Consider the following 20321-nt stretch of genomic DNA (forward strand, 5'->3'; position numbering starts at 1 on the left):
GGCTCCTCTGCGCAGCACAGGCAAATGCCCTCATCACCACAGGTGGGACTTACAGTCTACAGTCAGCAATTCGTTTCTCAACAGGTCCAACTTGTAAAACAAACAAAAAGAGCTCACAAAAAAAATCACACATATCTTACATTATTATTATTACGGTATTTAAAGATTGGCACGGCAGCCTATTATCAGAAAGTGTGCTCACCATTTCGTTGTCCAAAACACCCCACATCACGAGCACGTCCGGATTCTCCTGCTACTCCTCTTTTTTTCCTGGTTTTGCCGCGTGTATCTGTGGCAGCCCTGTGTGCTTTGGCCAGCCACGACCTCACGTACGGGACTGGATTGAGTTTAGCCGGGGGGGGTTCAGGAAGAGTGAAGATGACATGGTGGATGTCTGCAGAGAGGCACGGTTGGGAGTGCAAATCAAGTTCATTTGAGAAAGTCCGCGCTCACGTTCAGCAATTGCAGCATGTAACTGCATCAGCTCAGCGGGGTGTCTTTTCCACCCAAGTCTCTTTACTTTCTGTAGGCCCGTATGAATGCACGCGGGTCGGCAACGTTAAAGGGCTTGGCGAGCTGTAGGTGGACCTGGCTAGCTATAGGTGAACCTGGTTAGCTGTAGGTGGACCTGGCTAGCTGTGGCGGCGTTAGATTCCTGCCCCGGCTTTGCTAGCTGTAGGTGAACCTGGCGAGCTATAGGTGAACCTGGTGAGCTATAGGTGAACCTGGCTAGCTGTAGGTGGACCTGGCTAGCTGTGGCGGCGTTAGATTCCTGCCCCGGCTTTGCTAGCTATAGGTGAACCTGGCTAGCTATAGGTGAACCTGGCTAGCTGTAGGTGGACCTGGCTAGCTGTGGCGGCGCTAACCTCCTGCTGCAGCCGTCTTTGATCGTCGACCGCTGCGGCTGCCCTCGTCGACGCTTGTGGAGGCTTTCTGACTCGTTTTGAAGCGTCACGCGACTCTCATTTCTTTAACTGCCTTATAGACAAGTTGGCGTTGAAACAGTAACTGTTTTTCCCTCTCTGCTTGCTCCTCCGATGCGGCGAATTTTGAGGTTTCTTTTGGGGGTTTTTTTGGTTCAGGGGCGTGGTTTGTTGGCATCAGTGCATCAACAGATCTCCAATTCTTTCATATGATGTTAAATAACATGACATTCTTAGGATTTGTTCTGTAGACTAATATATGCACATTATTATTTTATCTTAAACATATTTAAAACGTTTTTTATTGATGTTTATTTTAATAGGAGAGGTACCGGATCTGCCCAAATAAGTACCGGAACACAGGGAGGCCAAAATTCAGAGGTGCCGGATCTTGTTCCGGCAGGATCCGGCTCAAATTAACCGCTGGTATGGGGCATTTAATTATATTTTAGAACAAGTGACATAAATTTCTTCCAGAGAATCCTGGAGTCAGTGTGATCAAATGCTTGAGAAAGATGGATGATGGCATGGAAGGAAAGCTTTGTTCTTCTATGAATCTGACAATGCAGACCACTTTCACTCTAAACCCCTTTTGTTCATCTGCCATTATTATATTTGCCTCAGCCTGCTGGGATATGAAATTAAATGGAATAAAGCCGAGCAGACGTAAAAATCATGACCTACTAACGCAAAAGCTTTTTTTTTTTTTTTAGTTTATTTGTAGTGTATGTTTTGAGCAATGTTCTAGTGTCACCCAAGTTTACAACAATAGTCACTTTAGAATATAAATATGGATATAATGCTGCCAGGTCACCGAAGAAGACGTAGTGTTGTCAGTCGATCAGATTCAGTTGATTCAAATAAATCACCTGACTTGACAAGAATTAAGACTGAGTTGAGTCTGGCAAGATCTAGTTATCCTACAGCTGCAGTTCATTATACTAAGGGCCACCTGAGTGATGGGGGGAGGGGGCGTCTCCCTCCTCTCCTAAATATGTATTCCTACTACCATCATCTTTTATCACCGTAATTGACTAATGCACCGCTCTTCCTTTTTCATTATGGATAATCTATAGATCTCTGTTGAGCTCTGTTCTGCGTGGCCTTCGCTTGTGGCTGGATTCACTGCTGTATAAATTAATTACAGGCCATCGTGAAGCCAGTGTATAGACGTTTGTTGCAATAAATGATGTCATATCCTGGGATACAAATATCTGACACTTTATTACAAAATTCATATTCACCACACAACTTGAAGAAACTTTTGTAGCACTGAATAACCACAATCTTTTGTGTTTCGCCTGACCAGTCAGGCCTAAAAGCTCTCTGAATAGGTGAGTGGTGTGGGGATGAACACACACGACGTGTTGCCAAGTACTTTTAAGGTTTAGGTCTCAGGGTCTTAGATTTTGAAGCTGCTAAAGTCTGAATTTGTATCTTTCAGTTGGCCAGACTTTACAATCAAAACACCCCTGAACATTTGTGTTTTGCAGCATCTGTTTACTTGTGATTGCCCTTTTCTATATTTCTGGCAATTAAAGTGCTTTTAGAACTCACCTGCTGAACAGAAACATCTTCATGTGAAATTCTTTGTTAAATCCCTTTTTCACAACATCAAAGTGCGTATACGGCGTTCCGAGCAAGCTTGTTTTCCTCTGATGTCTCTAACCTGACTGCTCAGTGAACACAAATGAATCATCAGGGACACCGGCCAGATTAAAGGTGCTAAAGGAGAACCATTCTCCATTCTGATTGATGGACTGGGTTAGAAGCCTCTTAACCATTCTGAGAAGCCTCAGAGTACATCAGCGTGAGCCAGCAGAAGGTCGCGGTGGCTCACGTGTCCCAAGTCCCTGATGCTCATCAACAGTCAAGCAACATTTGTCTGTGTCTCCCTGTTAGAAATACACAGTTTAAGAAAGATCTCGCTTTAAAAAAAAAAAAAAAAAAACTCAGTAAGCTATTAAATTTGTAAACATCAAGGGTCGGGCTGCTTTGTTCACCATTATTCCTGCCATTGCATGATAAGTTGTATACAGTACGCCCCACATAACCACGACGCCGGCAGGAGGAGCCAGGAGGAGGACACCTAGAGATTTCAGGTTGTGTTTCTGGAAACAGAAAAAGAAAATATTTAGTCGCAATGTTTTCAGCTGTGCTTCTGGTGAGACGTCAGAAAAATTACATGTTACTGACAGCTAAAGTGCGAGATTTCAGATGTTTCAATACAATTTTTTAAACTGGGCTTCTGGTTATAAAACAGTTTTTCAGCGAGACTTGAATACTTAAAATTCTTTGATTGGTTTCCTTGGGTGGGTTTGGAAAATTGTTTTACCGTTGCTTCCGTGACAAAACCACAAGGATATTTTTATATATATATATTATTAAAGGAAAATCCACGAGTGGGTCCAAAGCATTTAGCCTAGCTCAGCATAAGTAATGCAGGATCGCAGTCATGCTGTGAATCAAGTGAGCTCATATTTGCTCATTTATTTTATCATCTTGTTTAATTTTAGTGACCTTTTATTTGAATCACTTTATCTTTCCTTTTGTCTGCGTTCTCACCTCACAGGAGAGCTGAACAACATGACAAAGCCCAATCTGGGTCTGCTCTCCCCATTAAAGCAGCCATCACATTTGATAATGTCCACCAGTGGCTAGAAGCTAGGAGCAGCTAATTTAGCATGTCACTTTTGTTTTCACCTCGCCATGAAGTCCCCGACTATTCCAACTCAACAATCATGATTTTAGCCAGGAGACCCGCCCATCCATCTGTGTCCCCGAACAGAGGAATTTACCCATTTTCTGAACCAGGCATGCAGGAATCTTGTGTTTGTTTGTTTGTTTTTTACTACTTGGCTCAAAGTGCTGAATTTTTTTATTATGCACCACATATGGCTTTCTTGGTGCTAAACACAGATTATAGCTGCATAGGAACCAGGGTTTTTTTTAAATGACTCATAGGAGGAAAGGACAGTTTTGGCTCAGCTCACTCAGGGCATAAGGCTGGTCACAGGAACCTCCCAAGACAACAGCTACGGCCGCAAAGAAACGACTTATGCAATCTTTCAAAACTTGGTCAGTCTTCCTCCAAGATTTTAGTCATATAGATGCTTCATTTTACACACAATGCAGGGCAGCAGCATGGCAGTCTATCTGTTTAAAATGCATAAAAGACATATTAAAGACAGCGAAATGGCTTCTTCCTCCCAATTTGACGCATCGCTCTGAAACGCCAACACTTAGTTGACTGTGACTGTCCTACAGTCTTATCAACAATAGTACTGCAGTTGGCAGAGCATGTTTTGCGTGGGCGAAAGCTTTATGTGTCTGTATGCTTGTCCAGACTGATTACAACATTTAAATAATATGTTATAAAACAAGCCTGATCATTAAGATGTTCCAGAGAGTTGAACAATTTCACAGTTATATAAAACAGCATCGAGCTTTTCCTTATGTTTCACATCAAATCCGGCACCAACTAAATGCACGACTTAATGTTTGGTTTGGTGAGTTTATGAGTATGTTGCTTTCACTTTCATTTATTGTTCCATTAGCTCCACTGCTTTATGTCAATGAAATGAAATAAAGCGGCGCTTCAGAACTCCAGGTCTCCACTGACCTTCCAATCACCCCTGTCAAACAGGCTCATGTTCACCTCCCGCCTCCCCGGTAAAACGAGACAGCTCTTTACCACCATGCCCCCTCTCTCGTCTCTGTGATAAATGGAGACTTACTTGGTTATAAAACCAAACCGTGGTTAAGGTGTCTTCATTAGTGGGTGGGTGTTTTCAAGTTCTCTTGTAGGTAAAACAAAAGAAAAGTTTTTGGCCGCAGCAGCATCGGCGTTTGTTCAGCAGAGTCGACAGAGTTTAGAGTAGTAGAGTTTTCCTTCAGTGCTGTTATACATTCATAACCTTTGTCAAAGACAAAACACTGAAGTCTGAGAATTCCTGCTCAAGTTTGATGCTTCTGAAGCTCTGCTGATAGATAACATCCAATGCAAAGATGCGATTCGATTGCAGGGGTGAATTTCACATGATGTGATTGACGAGTTTCACGCAATAACAAGTCCAACGCATAATTAGAAAGTATTGAACATCTGTAGCAAATCCATGTAACAGTAGGCCACAGAAGCCTATCACCTTTCAGTATTGGAAGTTCTGTTGTTTGTATGTCACTCACGGCAATGAAGTTCCTTCAGGAAAAAAAGTAGAGGGCAAGCTAACGAAAACTGAATTGAAGTACTACAACTGACCGCCAAAACAAATGACGGTGATGTGTCTTCATTGCAGGGACATCTGAGCTGGCTGTGAATTCAAAGTATGATTTGATGACTTGGTTTCGTTCTTGACAGGCTCTATAGCCTTCCTTGTCATGCTAATGTTAAGGGGCACAGCTTGAGAGTGTTTCCTGTCACCAGGCATCTATAATTGCACTGTCAGTACGGAGAAAAGCCTTCAGTCGGCGTGTCACGTTGAGGTTTGCTGCAAACTTGGGTGTCTTTGTTTTGCTTAAACAAAAGGTGTTTCTGGTGATGTGAGGTGTGAGCAGTGGCAGTTAGCATGCAAACAGAGCTGATATAAATCCAATTTTAATTTCTAATTTTAGATTATCCAAGCTAGCAGATGGAGGTCCCTCTCTGCAGTTCTTAATATAAGATACACTGTAAATCCCCTGCAGTCCCAAACCAACTGCCCCAAGTCAGCAAATTTGGCACGCTAGCCATTTATGCTTGTTTCATCGCCAAAAGCCTCAAATATTTCCATCAGCTTTATCTAATTAAATAACCCCAGATTTGAGGTTTAAAGGCTTATATAATCACCTCATACATTCTTAAAATGTATGTAAACAGTAGTCGTTCGACCAGAGGAGATTCCTTAAGAGGGGAAACTCACTGAGCTGTGCCTTACAGCAAAAAGGTTGTGGGTTAGAATCCGCTGGCTGGCTGGGGCTCCTCCTGTGGGGGTTTACATGTTCTCCCCTTGCCTGAGTGGGTTCTCTCCTGGTGCTTCCTCCCACACACAAAAAAAAAATTGGGTAATTGGAGACATACTGAAGAATCTGGTTATATATATGTGTGTGTGTGTGTGAATGGGTGTGTGTCTCTATATGTGAGCCGTGTGATGGACTTGCAACCTGCCCGGGGTGTAGGCTACCCTGCTTCTCCCCCAGTGGCAGCTGGGGTGATACCCATTGCCCCGTAACAGGATAAGCTGATGGATGGTATTCAGTTTGAACATGCCTTAAGGAATGAATCAAAGTGCAGTAAATCTTTTTAAGTTATCCTTGACTTTGCTTTCATTACATGGAGGATAAGACAAGTGGGTGCGGAGGAGCATTGTTACCGTGCCTGCATAGTGAGGAACCCCCTGCTGGGTTGAACTGAGGCTCAATCCAATTTGCTTGTACTTGTAGATGTCAGCTCCGACCCATGGGGTGTCTAACACAAGCTTGTTAAAGAGCAAAATGCAACAGTTTCAGGAAGGAAAATCTCTTTCGAATCAGATAATACACTGAATGACTCCTGTAGGGGATTAAGCACACCTCATAACGGAGGCAGCATCAAATATAATGTTTAATACATATGACTGACTGACTGTCCTGGTTTGCAGGATTCACTGGGCCGGCACAGAGACGGCCACCCAGTGGTGCGGGTACATGAGTGGCGCAGTGCAAGCTGGCCAGCGAGCAGCTCTTGAGGTTCTGGCTGGACTCTGCCCTTCGACCCTGACCCAGGAGGAGCTGGAAGCAGTTCAGGACTGTCAAGCTGTCAAGGGTCCTGGGCCACAACCACCGGCGTCCAAAATCACGTGTTATTTGTCTACTAGGAAGGGTTTATTCATAGCAACAGTTACGATTAGTGCTGCTGTCCTGCTGACTCAGCGTAAAATCACACTGGGCAAGGTTATAAAGTACACCATGAATGTGTTTTTTTTTTAAAAACAAGCATAGTATGTTCTTGTTGTGACAATGTTCACGTACCTGATTTGGCTTACAGAGTGAACAGATTCAACAAAGCAGCGTTTTACTGAGAAAGAACGAGAGAGTTTTCACCCAAACTCAGTTTTTTGATCATTGTATACAATTATACATCCAATGGCTAGTTTTTGTTAGTAGGTTTTTAGTCGTGAGGTGAGGCATGGTCACATCCATTGTGTTCACAACTACTTTGTGGAATAATTTGTATTTGATTAATGTTGATTGATTTATTAAAACAAAACAATGATGGTAATTTAGGGCTCATTAGAGTAGTACACAGATTGACTTGTTCAAATGTTGATTCAACTCTCCTGTCATGGTCAAGCTGTAAGGCACTTGCTACATTTGCCTTTAGGGCAGTTTATTCAGCTCAGCTCACAGATGAATTCTGGTCACCCGTTCCAGTGCAAGGTGCAAGAGGTCGCTATTAGTCTCTGAAATAGTCATAGCTGTGTTTTGGGCATAGCACGAATGTAGCCAGTCACCGTGTAATTCCAGGTCTGCCTTCACTCCTGTATCGTGATTTATGTGGCAGATCCGGTCAATTTGAGAAAATTGTAGTTTTCTGCAGAGGAAACAACTTGTTCCTCACTTGTATGTAAAAAAATATATCCAAAGCTCGGTGCCTGAAGTCTCTTTGTCCCCTGCAGAGTGTCATCTGTCCTCAAGGTTCCTCTGTCCGGTCAAATTTATAACAACACATTTTGTATTTGCTGGTTAAATGTCCCACTATTTTGGCCTGATGGATTTGCTGCTTACCTGAGAGGACGCGGACCATCCCATACTGAAAAGAAATACAAAAACCGTTTTGTTTTTGTTATTCAATGCCTGCATGTTAAATATTTATATTTTCTATGTGTAAGGCTTATATGATTTACTCATGAAAGTGGCCACTTTTGCATTGTTTTCATACAACATACTTAAAAAAAATTAAATATGTTTTATGAAACTTTATATATGTTACCTATAAAAAACTTAATTGAAAGATATGCTTTCCACATGTAGTCCATATATGTTATTAAGTAATTACCAACATATTTTTACTATGTCACAGAACTAAAATTATATCCATAACGTATGTATGTTTTGTATAATAATTGTAATTAAATTATATTAAATTTTCCATTGCATAGATGTTTTCTATAAGAATACTATATGTCCTCAAATGTAAAATATCCTAATCGTCTAAAATAATTCTACAACTTTGATGCAAAAAATATACAGTACTTATATTATTTCTGGGTGCCACATATATGAAATTCAAAGGGACACTATACTATTTGTATAGGATTCTTATTAGCCTATGAACAATAACTTCCATATAAAAATTGACTTAAAGGTTTTGGGGACAAGTGTGGCGAATTTCAGCGAATTTCATGCATGTTCAGGGGGTGAAATTACATTATGCGCGTTACGCACATAATGCGCACGCTCATTGACAGCAAGAGCAGTCCAGTACCAGGTTTTGAATGGATGTGTATGTGAAAACCGGCTCCGGGCCGTCTGGCCGAGCTGCCTCATGGGTTTGGGGGGGGGGCTGGGACACTGTTTAGTGTGTGTTTTTAGTGTTTTTAGTGCTGCTAATGTGTTGCTCTGCTGAGTACCTTCAGGCGAAGACCCTAAAAATTACTTAGACATATGAGGGACATTTTTTAAGGATAAAGTGCAAGCTATTTTTAGTATGTATTGAATGGATGATTAACAAGTATAATTACCTTATTTAAAAAATACAGGGTAATAAGATTGTTTTCCACCCACTGACTACTACAGTCGGAGCCTAAATCTACATGATTTACAAAGTAAGACAGTAAATGTTTTTTTTCCTCTCTGAAATTGATTTCAAACATATTCATGATAATTTTGACGTATTGGTCTGGTGAGTTTTACTTGAAAAACCCTCCATTTTAAGCTAGGTTAGCCACAACAGTTTACAGTTAAACAGCATACTAAGTACAGGCTGTTAGCGATACAGTTGTTTGTACGTTAATAATTTATCACATTAAACACATTGTTTCAAAGTTGAAGCCAAATTAAAGCTGCAAGCAGCATTGTTAGGGCCTGAGCCTCCGCGCGGCCACGACCGGGTGCCAAACGCCGGCCTGAATCCAACGGTGTAATTGTCAAATCCCTGGGCCTTGTAGTTTAGGAGATAGACGCCTCAGTGTGATCAGAGAGTGAGAACAGAGCTGAGAGCTGGCCCTTTAAGAACCCCTCCCCCACTGCTCTGTCTTTGATCTGTGCTAGAGTGAGAACAGAGCTGAGAGCTGGCCCTTTAAGAACCCCTCCCCCACTGCTCTGTCTTTGATCTGTGCTAGAGTGGAGAGCAGAGCTGAGAGCTGGCCCTTTAAGAACCCCTCCCCCACTGCTCTGTCTTTGATCTCTGCTAGAGTGAGAGCAGAGCTGAGAGCTGGCCCTTTAAGAACCCCTCCCCCACTGCTCTGTCTTTGATCTCTGCTAGAGTGAGAGCAGAGCTGAGAGCTGGCCCTTTAAGAACCCCTCCCCCACTGCTCTGTCTTTGATCTGTGCTAGAGTGAGAGCAGAGCTGAGAGCTGGCCCTTTAAGAACCCCTCCCCCACTGCTCTGTCTTTGATCTGTGCTAGAGTGGAGAGCAGAGCTGAGAGCTGGCCCTTTAAGAACCCCTCCCCCACTGCTCTGTCTTTGATCTGTGCTAGAGTGGAGAGCAGAGCTGAGAGCTGGCCCTTTAAGAACCCCTCCCCCACTGCTCTGTCTTTGATCTGTGCTAGAGTGGAGAGCAGAGCTGAGAGCTGGCCCTTTAAGAACCCCTCCCCCACTGTTCTGTCTTTGATCTGTGCTAGAGTGGAGAGCAGAGCTGAGAGCTGGCCCTTTAAGAACCCCTCCCCCACTGCTCTGTCTTTGATCTGTGCTAGAGTGGAGAGCAGAGCTGAGAGCTGGCCCTTTAAGAACCCCTCCCCCACTGCTCTGTCTTTGATCTGTGCTAGAGTGAGAGCAGAGCTGAGAGCTGGCCCTTTAAGAACCCCTCCCCCACTGCTCTGTCTTTGATCTGTGCTAGAGCTGAGAGCAGAGCTGAGAGCTGGCCCTTTAAGAACCCCTCCCCCACTGCTCTGTCTTTGATCTGTGCTGGAGTGAGAGCAGAGCTGAGAGCTGGCCCTTTAAGAACCCCTCCCCCACTGCTCTGTCTTTGATCTGTGCTAGAGTGAGAGCAGAGCTGAGAGCTGGCCCTTTAAGAACCCCTCCCCCACTGCTCTGTCTTTGATCTGTGCTGGAGTGAGAGCAGAGCTGAGAGCTGGCCCTTTAAGAACCCCTCCCCCACTGCTCTGTCTTTGATCTGTGCTAGAGTGAGAGCAGAGCTGAGAGCTGGCCCTTTAAGAACCCCTCCCCCACTGCTCTGTCTTTGATCTGTGCTGGAGTGAGAGCAGAGCTGAGAGCTGGCCCTTTAAGAACCCCTCCCCCACTGCTCTGTCTTTGATCTGTGCTAGAGTGAGAGCAGAGCTGAGAGCTGGCCCTTTAAGAACCCCTCCCCCACTGCTCTGTCTTTGATCTGTGCTGGAGTGAGAGCAGAGCTGAGAGCTGGCCCTTTAAGAACCCCTCCCCCACTGCTCTGTCTTTGATCTGTGCTAGAGTGGAGAGCAGAGCTGAGAGCTGGCCCTTTAAGAACCCCTCCCCCACTGCTCTGTCTTTGATCTGTGCTAGAGTGAGAGCAGAGCTGAGAGCTGGCCCTTTAAGAACCCCTCCCCCACTGCTCTGTCTTTGATCTGTGCTGGAGTGAGAGCAGAGCTGAGAGCTGGCCCTTTAAGAACCCCTCCCCCACTGCTCTGTCTTTGATCTGTGCTAGAGTGGAGAGCAGAGCTGAGAGCTGGCCCTTTAAGAACCCCTCCCCCACTGCTCTGTCTTTGATCTGTGCTAGAGTGGAGAGCAGAGCTGAGAGCTGGCCCTTTAAGAACCCCTCCCCCACTGCTCTGTCTTTGATCTGTGCTAGAGTGAGAGCAGAGCTGAGAGCTGGCCCTTTAAGAACCCCTCCCCCACTGCTCTGTCTTTGATCTGTGCTAGAGTGAGAGCAGAGCTGAGAGCTGGCCCTTTAAGAACCCCTCCCCCACTGCTCTGTCTTTGATCTGTGCTAGAGCTGAGAGCAGAGCTGAGAGCTGGCCCTTTAAGAACCCCTCCCCCACTGCTCTGTCTTTGATCTGTGCTAGAGTGAGAGCAGAGCTGAGAGCTGGCCCTTTAAGAACCCCTCCCCCACTGCTCTGTCTTTGATCTGTGCTGGAGTGAGAGCAGAGCTGAGAGCTGGCCCTTTAAGAACCCCTCCCCCACTGCTCTGTCTTTGATCTGTGCTAGAGTGAGAGCAGAGCTGAGAGCTGGCCCTTTAAGAACCCCTCCCCCACTGCTCTGTCTTTGATCTGTGCTGGAGTGAGAGCAGAGCTGAGAGCTGGCCCTTTAAGAACCCCTCCGCCACTGCTCTGTCTTTGATCTGTGCTAGAGTGAGAGCAGAGCTGAGAGCTGGCCCTTTAAGAACCCCTCCCCCACTGCTCTGTCTTTGATCTGTGCTGGAGTGAGAGCAGAGCTGAGAGCTGGCCCTTTAAGAACCCCTCCCCCACTGCTCTGTCTTTGATCTGTGCTAGAGTGAGAGCAGAGCTGAGAGCTGGCCCTTTAAGAACCCCTCCCCCACTGCTCTCTGCTGTCAGAGTGGAGAGCAGAGGAGGATGCTGACATTTGTAGTGATTCAAAATCAAGTAGCTCTGCATGTGTTGGGCAAAAGTGGAACATCATAACATATTTGAGTAGGGATTTTTGTCAGGAATACAGTGGTGTGTATTTTGAGGCTGTGGGATTTGTAGTTTACATGTGAGAAGCGAGTGTTTGAGAGTATGTACCATGAGAGCAGAGAGGTGCCTCATTAGTTTCCATTGTAATGTGAAAAGTGTAAAAAATGTCTCCCCCATTTTGTTGGTCCCATGTCTGTAGGACATTCCTACAGGCCGTGGTGTGGTTTTTTGTTTATGTAGGTGGCGCTATTGAGTAGAGCGTTGTTGTTGTTGTTGTTTTAAATATCGATTTTTTACCGCACCCAATGTGTGGACCAAATTTGGCGAGTTTTTGAGCATGTTTAGGGGGTCAAATTAAGCTTTGAAGTGGCGAGTGTCTGGAGCAAACAGAATAGGGTCCCTAATGAGATGCAATGAGATAAACCCCTCACTTAGCAAACAGTTAGTAGCTATGTGTGTATGTATATATATATATATATATATATACATACACACACACACCAGGTTTTGACTATGTAAGTACCTCAACACCATACACACAGGACTTTGAAATGATCAAGAATCTGACAGAGACCATATCTATGGGCCATTTTACATAGGACCTCCTATGTTTTTTTTTTTATGTGTTTCTTGCAAAACTTGTAATTCCAAATAATATATGTAGGATAGAGCAGATATCTACTAAGAATATTGTATGTGAAATAACTGTCATATTTAGTACTTATAAGTATGCAAATTGTATATCTTTCACATAACAAACTTTTGAATGGATCTTGTATTTGCTTTAACTGTCATGCAAATTACTTACAAATTTCATATATGTGATACAGTTATTTCGTAAAATCCTTTCCATATGGGATCCACCGAAGCCCCCTGACGTGCAGCAGACGTGAGGTTCACTATCATAATCTTTAGAGTTGTCACTGCTTTGTTTGTGATCTTTTGCATGTTTGTGTTGCTGTGAAGTGTGTGTGTGTGTGTGTGTGTGTGTGTGTGTGTGTGTGTGTGTGTGTGTGTGTGTGTGTGTGTGTGTGTGTGTGTGCAGCTTACTGTCTGAACACTTGAAAACCCCCGTCCTGTAGATCTGGACTCTCCAGATCAATCATAAATCAAGATGGGCACAGAAATTTCCTGAGCACATGTCCGACTTCGCTGGTCAGATGTAACCCTTAGTCACACAATTGTATTTTTCCTTTTAGTTTCAAGGCTTTCACATTTTGCTTTTGATAAGAAAAGGAAAATCATTTTCTGTGGCTATCATGGAATCAGTCGGATAGATACGTTGTCTAAGCAGCACTTTATGCCATTAATATGTCTGCTTCAGGGCTCTCATGTATTTAAACCAGCTTGCAGTGGGTAAATTGAGCTTTCATACAACATTGTATCGTTTTCCAAGAGTGCCATAAAGGCTCCTTGAGCAGTTTGGAGCGAAGCCACTATTGTGTTTTATGTGCCCGCAAACCCACCGATAGACAATCGAATGAGCATAAGATGGATGAACCAGTCAGGCAATGATAACGTCCCAGAGAAAGTGATTTAATCGCTATCAGTTGATTGCACAGTTGATGGAGAGGATTTTAGTCAGTCCTCATGTCTCTCCCAGAGAGTATCTCAAACACCCACTGATCATTGGACGGTGGTTTGTGACTCCACTGAGGCCACGGCTTGCTATTTGTCTGTGTTATCTCTAGTTTGCACTGAATCAACTGCCTCTACTTCCTGCTTTCATTAAAGCTGTCCAGGTTGAATCTGGGCCAGCGGTCTGACGTCTCAATACATGGGTCAGGTCTTTGTACTATTTGGTTTTCATTTTGTTCCACAATCTCAGGAGTAAATGTTCTCGAGTGGATCCAAGTTCCTGAACAGTTTTCATGTGCAGATTTTCCCCCACTTGAGTAGATGTGCGCTATTTCAGGGACTTCGCAGTGCTGCCTCTTGCCGTGTACATCATCATCTCCAGCTTAAGGCATGCATGTGGTAATGTGCCATCTGGAGGATTGGCAGCTTGCCTGGTCAGTTGCTGTTTAGTCTTTGTCTGAAGCTTTTAACTCAAGAAGTCTGTTGAACTATTGCGTGAAAAAATCAACACAATGATAACTCAGATGTGCTACTGCGTTTCAAGGCCGCTTCACTATTAAAAGGCGCGGGAGAATAAAACTGCCGCTGCTTTAGGAGGCTGTAACAGTCTGTGACCGGATTTCAAGTGACAAAATTAAATCACTGTCACTGCGAAAAGGACATTGCTGAAGTGAATAATGGTCGAGACAACAACCACAACAACGACGACAACGACCTTATAACCAGACGGGCTCATGTTCACCTCCCGCCTCCCAGGTTAAACAGACAGCTCTTTACCACCATGCTCCCTCTCTCGTCTCTGTGATAAATGGAGACTTAAAGCCACAAAACCAACCCGTGGTTAAGGTGTCTCCATTAGTGGGTGGGTGTTTCAGTTCGGGGAACACTTCCCTCAGCCGGGAGAACACTACAGACCGCTGCTGCACTACATCCTGCCTATATCATAGCAGGCTGAGAAGTGATGCGTACAAAATAGAGAAGTATATGTAAATGTATGTATGTATGTAAACGTATCTTTAGCTCAACAAATGCTGACGACTCGATAAGAGAAATTCTGCTTTCAGAGAAAAACATCAGATCACCCATGAAAAGGAGACCTCAGGTTCTCTCAAGGACTTGTTCCCCTGTTAAATTAGTAACCGGATTCTGTAAAGGACATTTTCCGCATCTAAATGAGCCGAGGCTCCCGACATGACTTAATCCTTATCAAAATTCCACCCTATGTTCTCTCAAGGACTGGTTCTTGTAAAATTAGACCCTATGTTCTCTAAAGGAATGGCACTCATCTAAATCTGCCCTAGGTTCTCCGCAGGACTTTTTTCCTGGCTTCATTAAGATCTACGACAGCAACTGGTATCAAAGTCAAGGTATCCATAAAGAAACTGGTATGGCACACGTTACCAGGCCCAGTCTACCAGCACGGTAAAGTCAGGGGAACAGCCAGTGTTCCAAATTCATGATTTTATGTCCTCTTGTATTTTGCAAAGTTGTTTACTTGCATTGTTAAAATATTTAAGACAAACTGTAAGGTGACTAATCAGCTGTCAGAATGTCTTCCAAATGATTTTCTAATTATTTTCTAGTTGTGCAGGATTATGCGATATTGTTTAACTACATGTTTCGGTAGTAACCGACACAAGATAATTCGATATTTTTTTAGCGATATTTAGAACTCTTCTTCTTTTCATTTTATTTGGAAGGGAACTTAAATGTTCCATGTCGGTACCAACTTTTCTTTTTCTTTTTTTTTACCGTGGCAAAAAAACCTGTTTTGATCTATACTATAATCACTGGCACCATTATACTAATTAGAGTCAACCCTACAAGATCATAATTTCTTCAATCATATTGTGAAAGAAATTGCAATACACGGCGGTGAATCACGTAGATAAAATTGCAGTCGTTTAATCACTTTCTCTTGATGGTGCATCGTGTTGAGAGCACTTTTCTGGGTCTCGTCTCTCTCCTGGAGTGCATCTCCAACCTCCACTTGTCATTAAACAACTGAGCTTGCAATTATTCTTTGTTATCACTGGCTTGCGACGAATCAATTCAACCCAGTCCAGGCTGAAACCAGACCAACTCACATGAAGGGCTGGCACCAGAACACACTCACAGACCTCGGAGACGGCTGAACAAGATGGATAACTGGATTTGTGATGACAGCCCTGATCCAGCTCGACACCCACTGCTGCTATTCTTAGAATTACCCTTAATATTATTAGTATACATCCCAATATGAAAATTATTTCAGCCCGTGTGCTCCTTCCTCCTGCTCTACCCTCCGTCTCTCCCTGTCCTCATCTCTCCTCCATTCTAAACCCCACATGTTGAGGCAGATAACCACCTGGCACTCTTCTATTTTCACCTCTGTTTTCTTGCTACCAGCAAAGTCTTTGTCCATGCGGTGCAGTCTAGACTTGCTCGATATGAGACGTACCCTGACTTAACCTCTGTTATTAATTGGCTCTGTATAAGCACAATCTAATTCAACCGAAGTGCACGGACACGCGACAGAAACAAAGAACATACAGAGGCTGTGAGCCACGTACCAAGGAATCTACAGCACATAAATAAGCGTGGCTCACTATTTTAAGAGCTGAAGGCAGTCAGCATGGAGCTGAGGGAGGACAGGATAGGATCTTTCCAGTCATTAGAGCATTTGTGGAAAGATTGCTCTTGAAGGCCCGCCGCACTAACTGGGCTTTCATGTGTAAGGCACTGCTGGATGGTGAAAAACTTCTGTCGAAGAAGTCGAGGAATCTGAAAGTGAGAGTAGGCTTGAATGCGGTGAGGGATTTGAAGTTCTGCCAGCCGGTTACTAGAACACCACCCTGCACCAGCATCGTGATCTCACCACCCTCTACAAACCATTAGGTCAAAATTATGTTTGAATAAATAGACCAGATAAATAGATCCGGGTTGGTTCCTCAGTGTAGATGGAGTGGACCAGGATAACGAGAAAAGAAACCAATTAGCCTCGCTGGGAATAAAGTTTCATGTACAGTTTTGGTTTGTTTTCTCCACTTCTAATGAACATTCTCACTGTTAGCTGAGTAGCAGACTCACTTCGGGAGCATAATTCACACCCATAACAAGTCTGATGGTCTTTATGTACGTCTGGCACATATAAAAACAGTCACGTTTGAATATACACATTTACAAAAATTACGTGTTACATTAATAAATTATTTATGGGCAAAAGTTGAGTAATAAAAACTCTTTCCAATGACATTTCACTCTTTTTCCCTGTTTCCCAATGACTGTGAAAGTGTCAGAAGGAGCTTTTTGATGGTTTTAGCTTAATAAAGCTACTTCAGCTTAATTTTGCTTTGTGGAAAAAGTGATTTACTTACAGTCCAAAGCTACCGGAGCTGACCGCAGCGCCGTCATCAGTCCGGAACAGAACGGAATATTATCCAGCCTGGGACTTCAGTGGCTTTCTTTCTTTATACAAACTGATAATGATACCAACGTCTTGAGTGAGTTTGAATCTTTTTTGTTTTTAGCTGGTTCACTGCTCTGAGCACTGATGGCGCCGCCATATTGAATCACGTGATGCTGTCCACAAATCAGTAGGTGACAGAGTTTGGTTACTAATTGGCACGTTTTCAGAAGCATAAATACTTTAGTCATCAACACGTTAGTGTTCTTATACATGTACACAGAAATGTAAATGCATATATTCAAATATTTGAAGAAATGAAATAAAATGCAACAAGAGACAGTTGACAAGTGTGGTTCAAAACTAAGTTCTTATCTCTCTTTATAAATTATGAATGTGAAGAAAAATCAGGTTTATTAATAAATATCTATATCAATACACAGATATAATCCATCCATCGTCATCTTCCACTTATTCCTACATTAAGGGTCGCGGGGGGGCTGGAGCCTATCCCAGCATCAACGAGCGAGAGGCGGGGTTCACCCTGGACAGGTCACCAGTCCATCTCAGGGCCAACACAGAGACAGACAACCATTCACACTCACAGTCACACCTACGGTCAATTTAGAGTATCAATCAGCCTCGTCCCCTCTTGATGTCTTTGGACTGTGGGAGGAAGCTGGAGTACCAGAGAGAACCCACACAGGAACAGGGAGAACCTGCAGACTCCACACAGAAAGATCCTGTGATGGAGCCGGGACTGGAACCTGGAACCTTCTTGCTGTGAGGCGACAGTGCTGACCACTGCACCACCGTGAAGCCCTACACAGTTGTAGATATATAGATATATTTGTAGAAGAATCTGAGTGAATGAGTGGAGAATTAAAAAATAACTGACATCCTAAACTACAATAAGATAAAAGAACGAAAATATCCAAGTGACTTCAGGAGATGTTCAAAGGGCACTCGGTGGCACTCAGCTATATGATGAGTGTGGTTCGAGTTCATTCTCAAGTTGATTGTTCAGAGACTTAAAGAGTCAATGCCAAAGAGCAAGAGAGAAGCTTCAGGGGCCAGAAATTCAAGGCCCTTTATGTAAATTTCTCATTTCTCCATGCAGGATAGGACAGAGGAGATGCAGGGAGAGACACTCATACGCTGCTCTGTGAGTGTGTGAGCGGGACGTCACACCAGCTAACGAACTCATCTCTTGACATTCGTTCATTTGAATCTTTGAGAGAATGAATGAATGAATGTTTGCTTCATCTGTGAATTCATGCTTCTGCAAACTGCCTGTATACAAAGCAACAATGCAATATTTTTAAGAGCACAAAAAGCCCCATATATCAATGCCAAAAAATTTTTAAAAAACCAAACAAACTTCAAGCTTGCGTCAATGATTCATTTATTTCCTTTCCATGTAACCTACTTTACTGTATGTGTCATGGCTTTGGCTGCTTCATATAATGGGCTGCTTAAAAAACAGAATCTTAAAGAATAGGAGCAGATGAGAGCGAGCGGGAGCGAGAGAAGTATTAATGATTTCAGAGCAGAGGTTCCCTGTCCTCCTTTTTGATGCCAGGAGTGAATGTGGAGGGGATAACACAGCCTGTATCTAATGTTGGTTTTTCAGCAAATGGGTGTATGATGATGAAATACCACAATTCTGTTGTGAAATTCGTAAATGATGATATACATTTTGAAAAATGAAATGAAACTGAAATTTATTCTGAATTCCCACTTGTGCCATGTTCAATTAAAACCAATTGGTTTTAGCCCTAATTCTTAATCCCTACCCCGTAACCTCCCAGTTCCTCTTTTACAGTTTTAGCTTGGAGACTCATTCTTGACTTTACTGTAAGAATTAAACCTTAACTTTGAGGTCCACTTTTGCTTCTTCTTTTTTTTTTTTCTGAACACAACCAAGAACTGAAGGAACAGTTGTTTCCTGTAGCTTCAGGCTAACTGCTATTCTAACTTTCTACTGAAGAAGTTTATTAAAAACAGTTTGCCATGAACAAATAAACATGTAGGTTTTTTTTATTGATTTATTTTTTTTACTGGCCTTGAAAAATTAACTTTATCCCCCCTTTTTTTGGTGCTTGGCTCTTTCGGAAAGCCAAATAAAACCTCAAAGCCCCCCACAAAATTCTGGGAGCCATTTCACAATGTTACACTATAATGTGAGCAGTTTGCAGCAGTAAATCTTCAGAAGTCGAGTGGTAGCAGGGGGAAGGTGTAGGGCTGCATGCACGCAGGAAGCACGTCCATTTATGGGAGTCCGGCACACCCTGAAATCATTGGTAAAGCACAGTGAACGAGCTGAAACAGCCTGCAAACGTCTGTGTGTGACATTTTGGGATTGTTTAACATGAGTATCTGATATTGTAGCAACATTTATATGTGAGGTAGATGAAAAAAAGTCTAATTGCTCCCCGTTGAATGTACACAACAGCAGTGGGATCCAACTCACAAGAATACAATCAGCGTGAAGATGGAGATCGTAGGGACGTTCTTTGTTTTCCGCGTCAATGGACTCCTTGAGATTTCTTCTGCCTGGCTTCTCATTGATGACTTGGATCCACCTCCGTTTGAGGCTCTAACCAGGGCCTCATTTGCAATGTGAGTGAAATGGTGTATGTAATGCAAAAATTTGGATCTCTAAAAATCAGCCAATACATTACGACCACTGACGGGCGGAGAGGATTACACTGATTATCTCGTTACGATGGCACCTGTCAGTGGGGGTGGGGGAGGATATTAGGGGGCAAGTTAACATTTCGTCCTTGAAGTGTTGGAAAACAGGAAAAATGGGTGAGCGGAAGGATCCAAGTTTATTTGACAACAGCCGAATAGCCATGGCCTCACTTTCCAATCATGATATTAGACAGCGACAAACATTGATTTACTCCTTGAGGACTTTTGCCACAAGTCTTTCTTCTACGGCGCCAACTGTCGATGTCAACACCACCTGTCACAGCACAAGTAGACGCCCCAACAAGATCCTCCATATTGGTGGGACCCGCCGTTCGCCATGACTGATAAAACCCCGCCGATGTCCTCGTTGTCACTGTCACCGCCAAAATAAAAGAAGTTAAAAACAAGCCGCATCAGCTGGCTCATATGTCTGCGTTGCTTGCCGTTTGTCGTGCCAACGAAAACTTTGTGGCACCTGGTAAACAATAACCTGCCAATAATAATTATTGATCTGCGTTCCCGTTGCCCACAGCAGTACCTGAGAGTGACATGAGCCAGTTCTCTAAACAGAACTGTAGTTCATCTTATTACCGCTAGTGATTGCAACATAATGGAAAGCACGTTTAACATTTCAAACAAAGAAATAAACAAATAAAAAACACAATGGTGAAAAATGACTATATATCAGTTTAGCGCCGTTGAACTGAAGTAACCTCTGAGACTTGCAGCTTATAGATGGACCCTGACTGCACCTGTCAACATATTTTTACTTTCTATCTACAGTGTTGACCTCAAATAAACAAGTTTGGCTGCAGAGCATTAATAAGAAATGAAAGGAATATAAATAAGTTGTGTTTTTGTAGAATCATTAATTACTGAACCTCCAGAAGCATTCATTTATAAATCTCCTTTTCATTTTTTTCTTTTTGACATTGTGCAAATGTTACCCAAATTCATCATAATGCTTCATGCTCATTTCATCAGATATTTGTAATAACCTGAAAGACAAAAAAA

General features: G+C 43.2%; 2 protein-coding genes across 5 annotated transcripts in view; one reads left to right on the forward strand and one right to left on the reverse strand.

Annotated features, from left to right (window-relative positions):
* vsig8a (V-set and immunoglobulin domain containing 8a) overlaps positions 1 to 1053 on the reverse strand; it is a 70350-nt gene extending 69297 nt beyond the window's left edge. For 2 of the 4 annotated variants that reach the window (XM_086187847.1, XM_086187845.1), the window contains exon 1: positions 203 to 1053. Coding sequence is in view for 2 of the 4 variants with exons in the window: in XM_086187845.1 (XP_086043971.1) it covers positions 203 to 229 (27 nt within the window). In the remaining 2 variants the exon portion in view is untranslated. The remainder of the gene's footprint in view (positions 1 to 202) is intronic. The other 2 variants (XM_086187846.1, XM_086187848.1) reach the window with 2 other exon arrangements.
* The window catches only part of LOC147244249 (putative flavin-containing monoamine oxidase A), a 57355-nt gene extending 49518 nt beyond the window's left edge, over positions 1 to 7837 (forward strand). Inside the window, exon 12 of the mRNA XM_086187843.1 lies at positions 6539 to 7837. Coding sequence (XP_086043969.1) covers positions 6539 to 6866 — 328 coding nt within the window. The 3' untranslated portion in view covers positions 6867 to 7837. The remainder of the gene's footprint in view (positions 1 to 6538) is intronic.
* The last annotated feature ends 12484 nt before the right edge of the window (positions 7838 to 20321 follow it).

This window comes from Aulostomus chinensis, chromosome 19, assembly GCF_037954235.1.
Source record: "Aulostomus chinensis isolate RoL2024-O1b breed Wild chromosome 19, RoL_Achi_v1.0, whole genome shotgun sequence".
Lineage (NCBI taxonomy): Eukaryota > Metazoa > Chordata > Actinopteri > Syngnathiformes > Aulostomidae > Aulostomus > Aulostomus chinensis.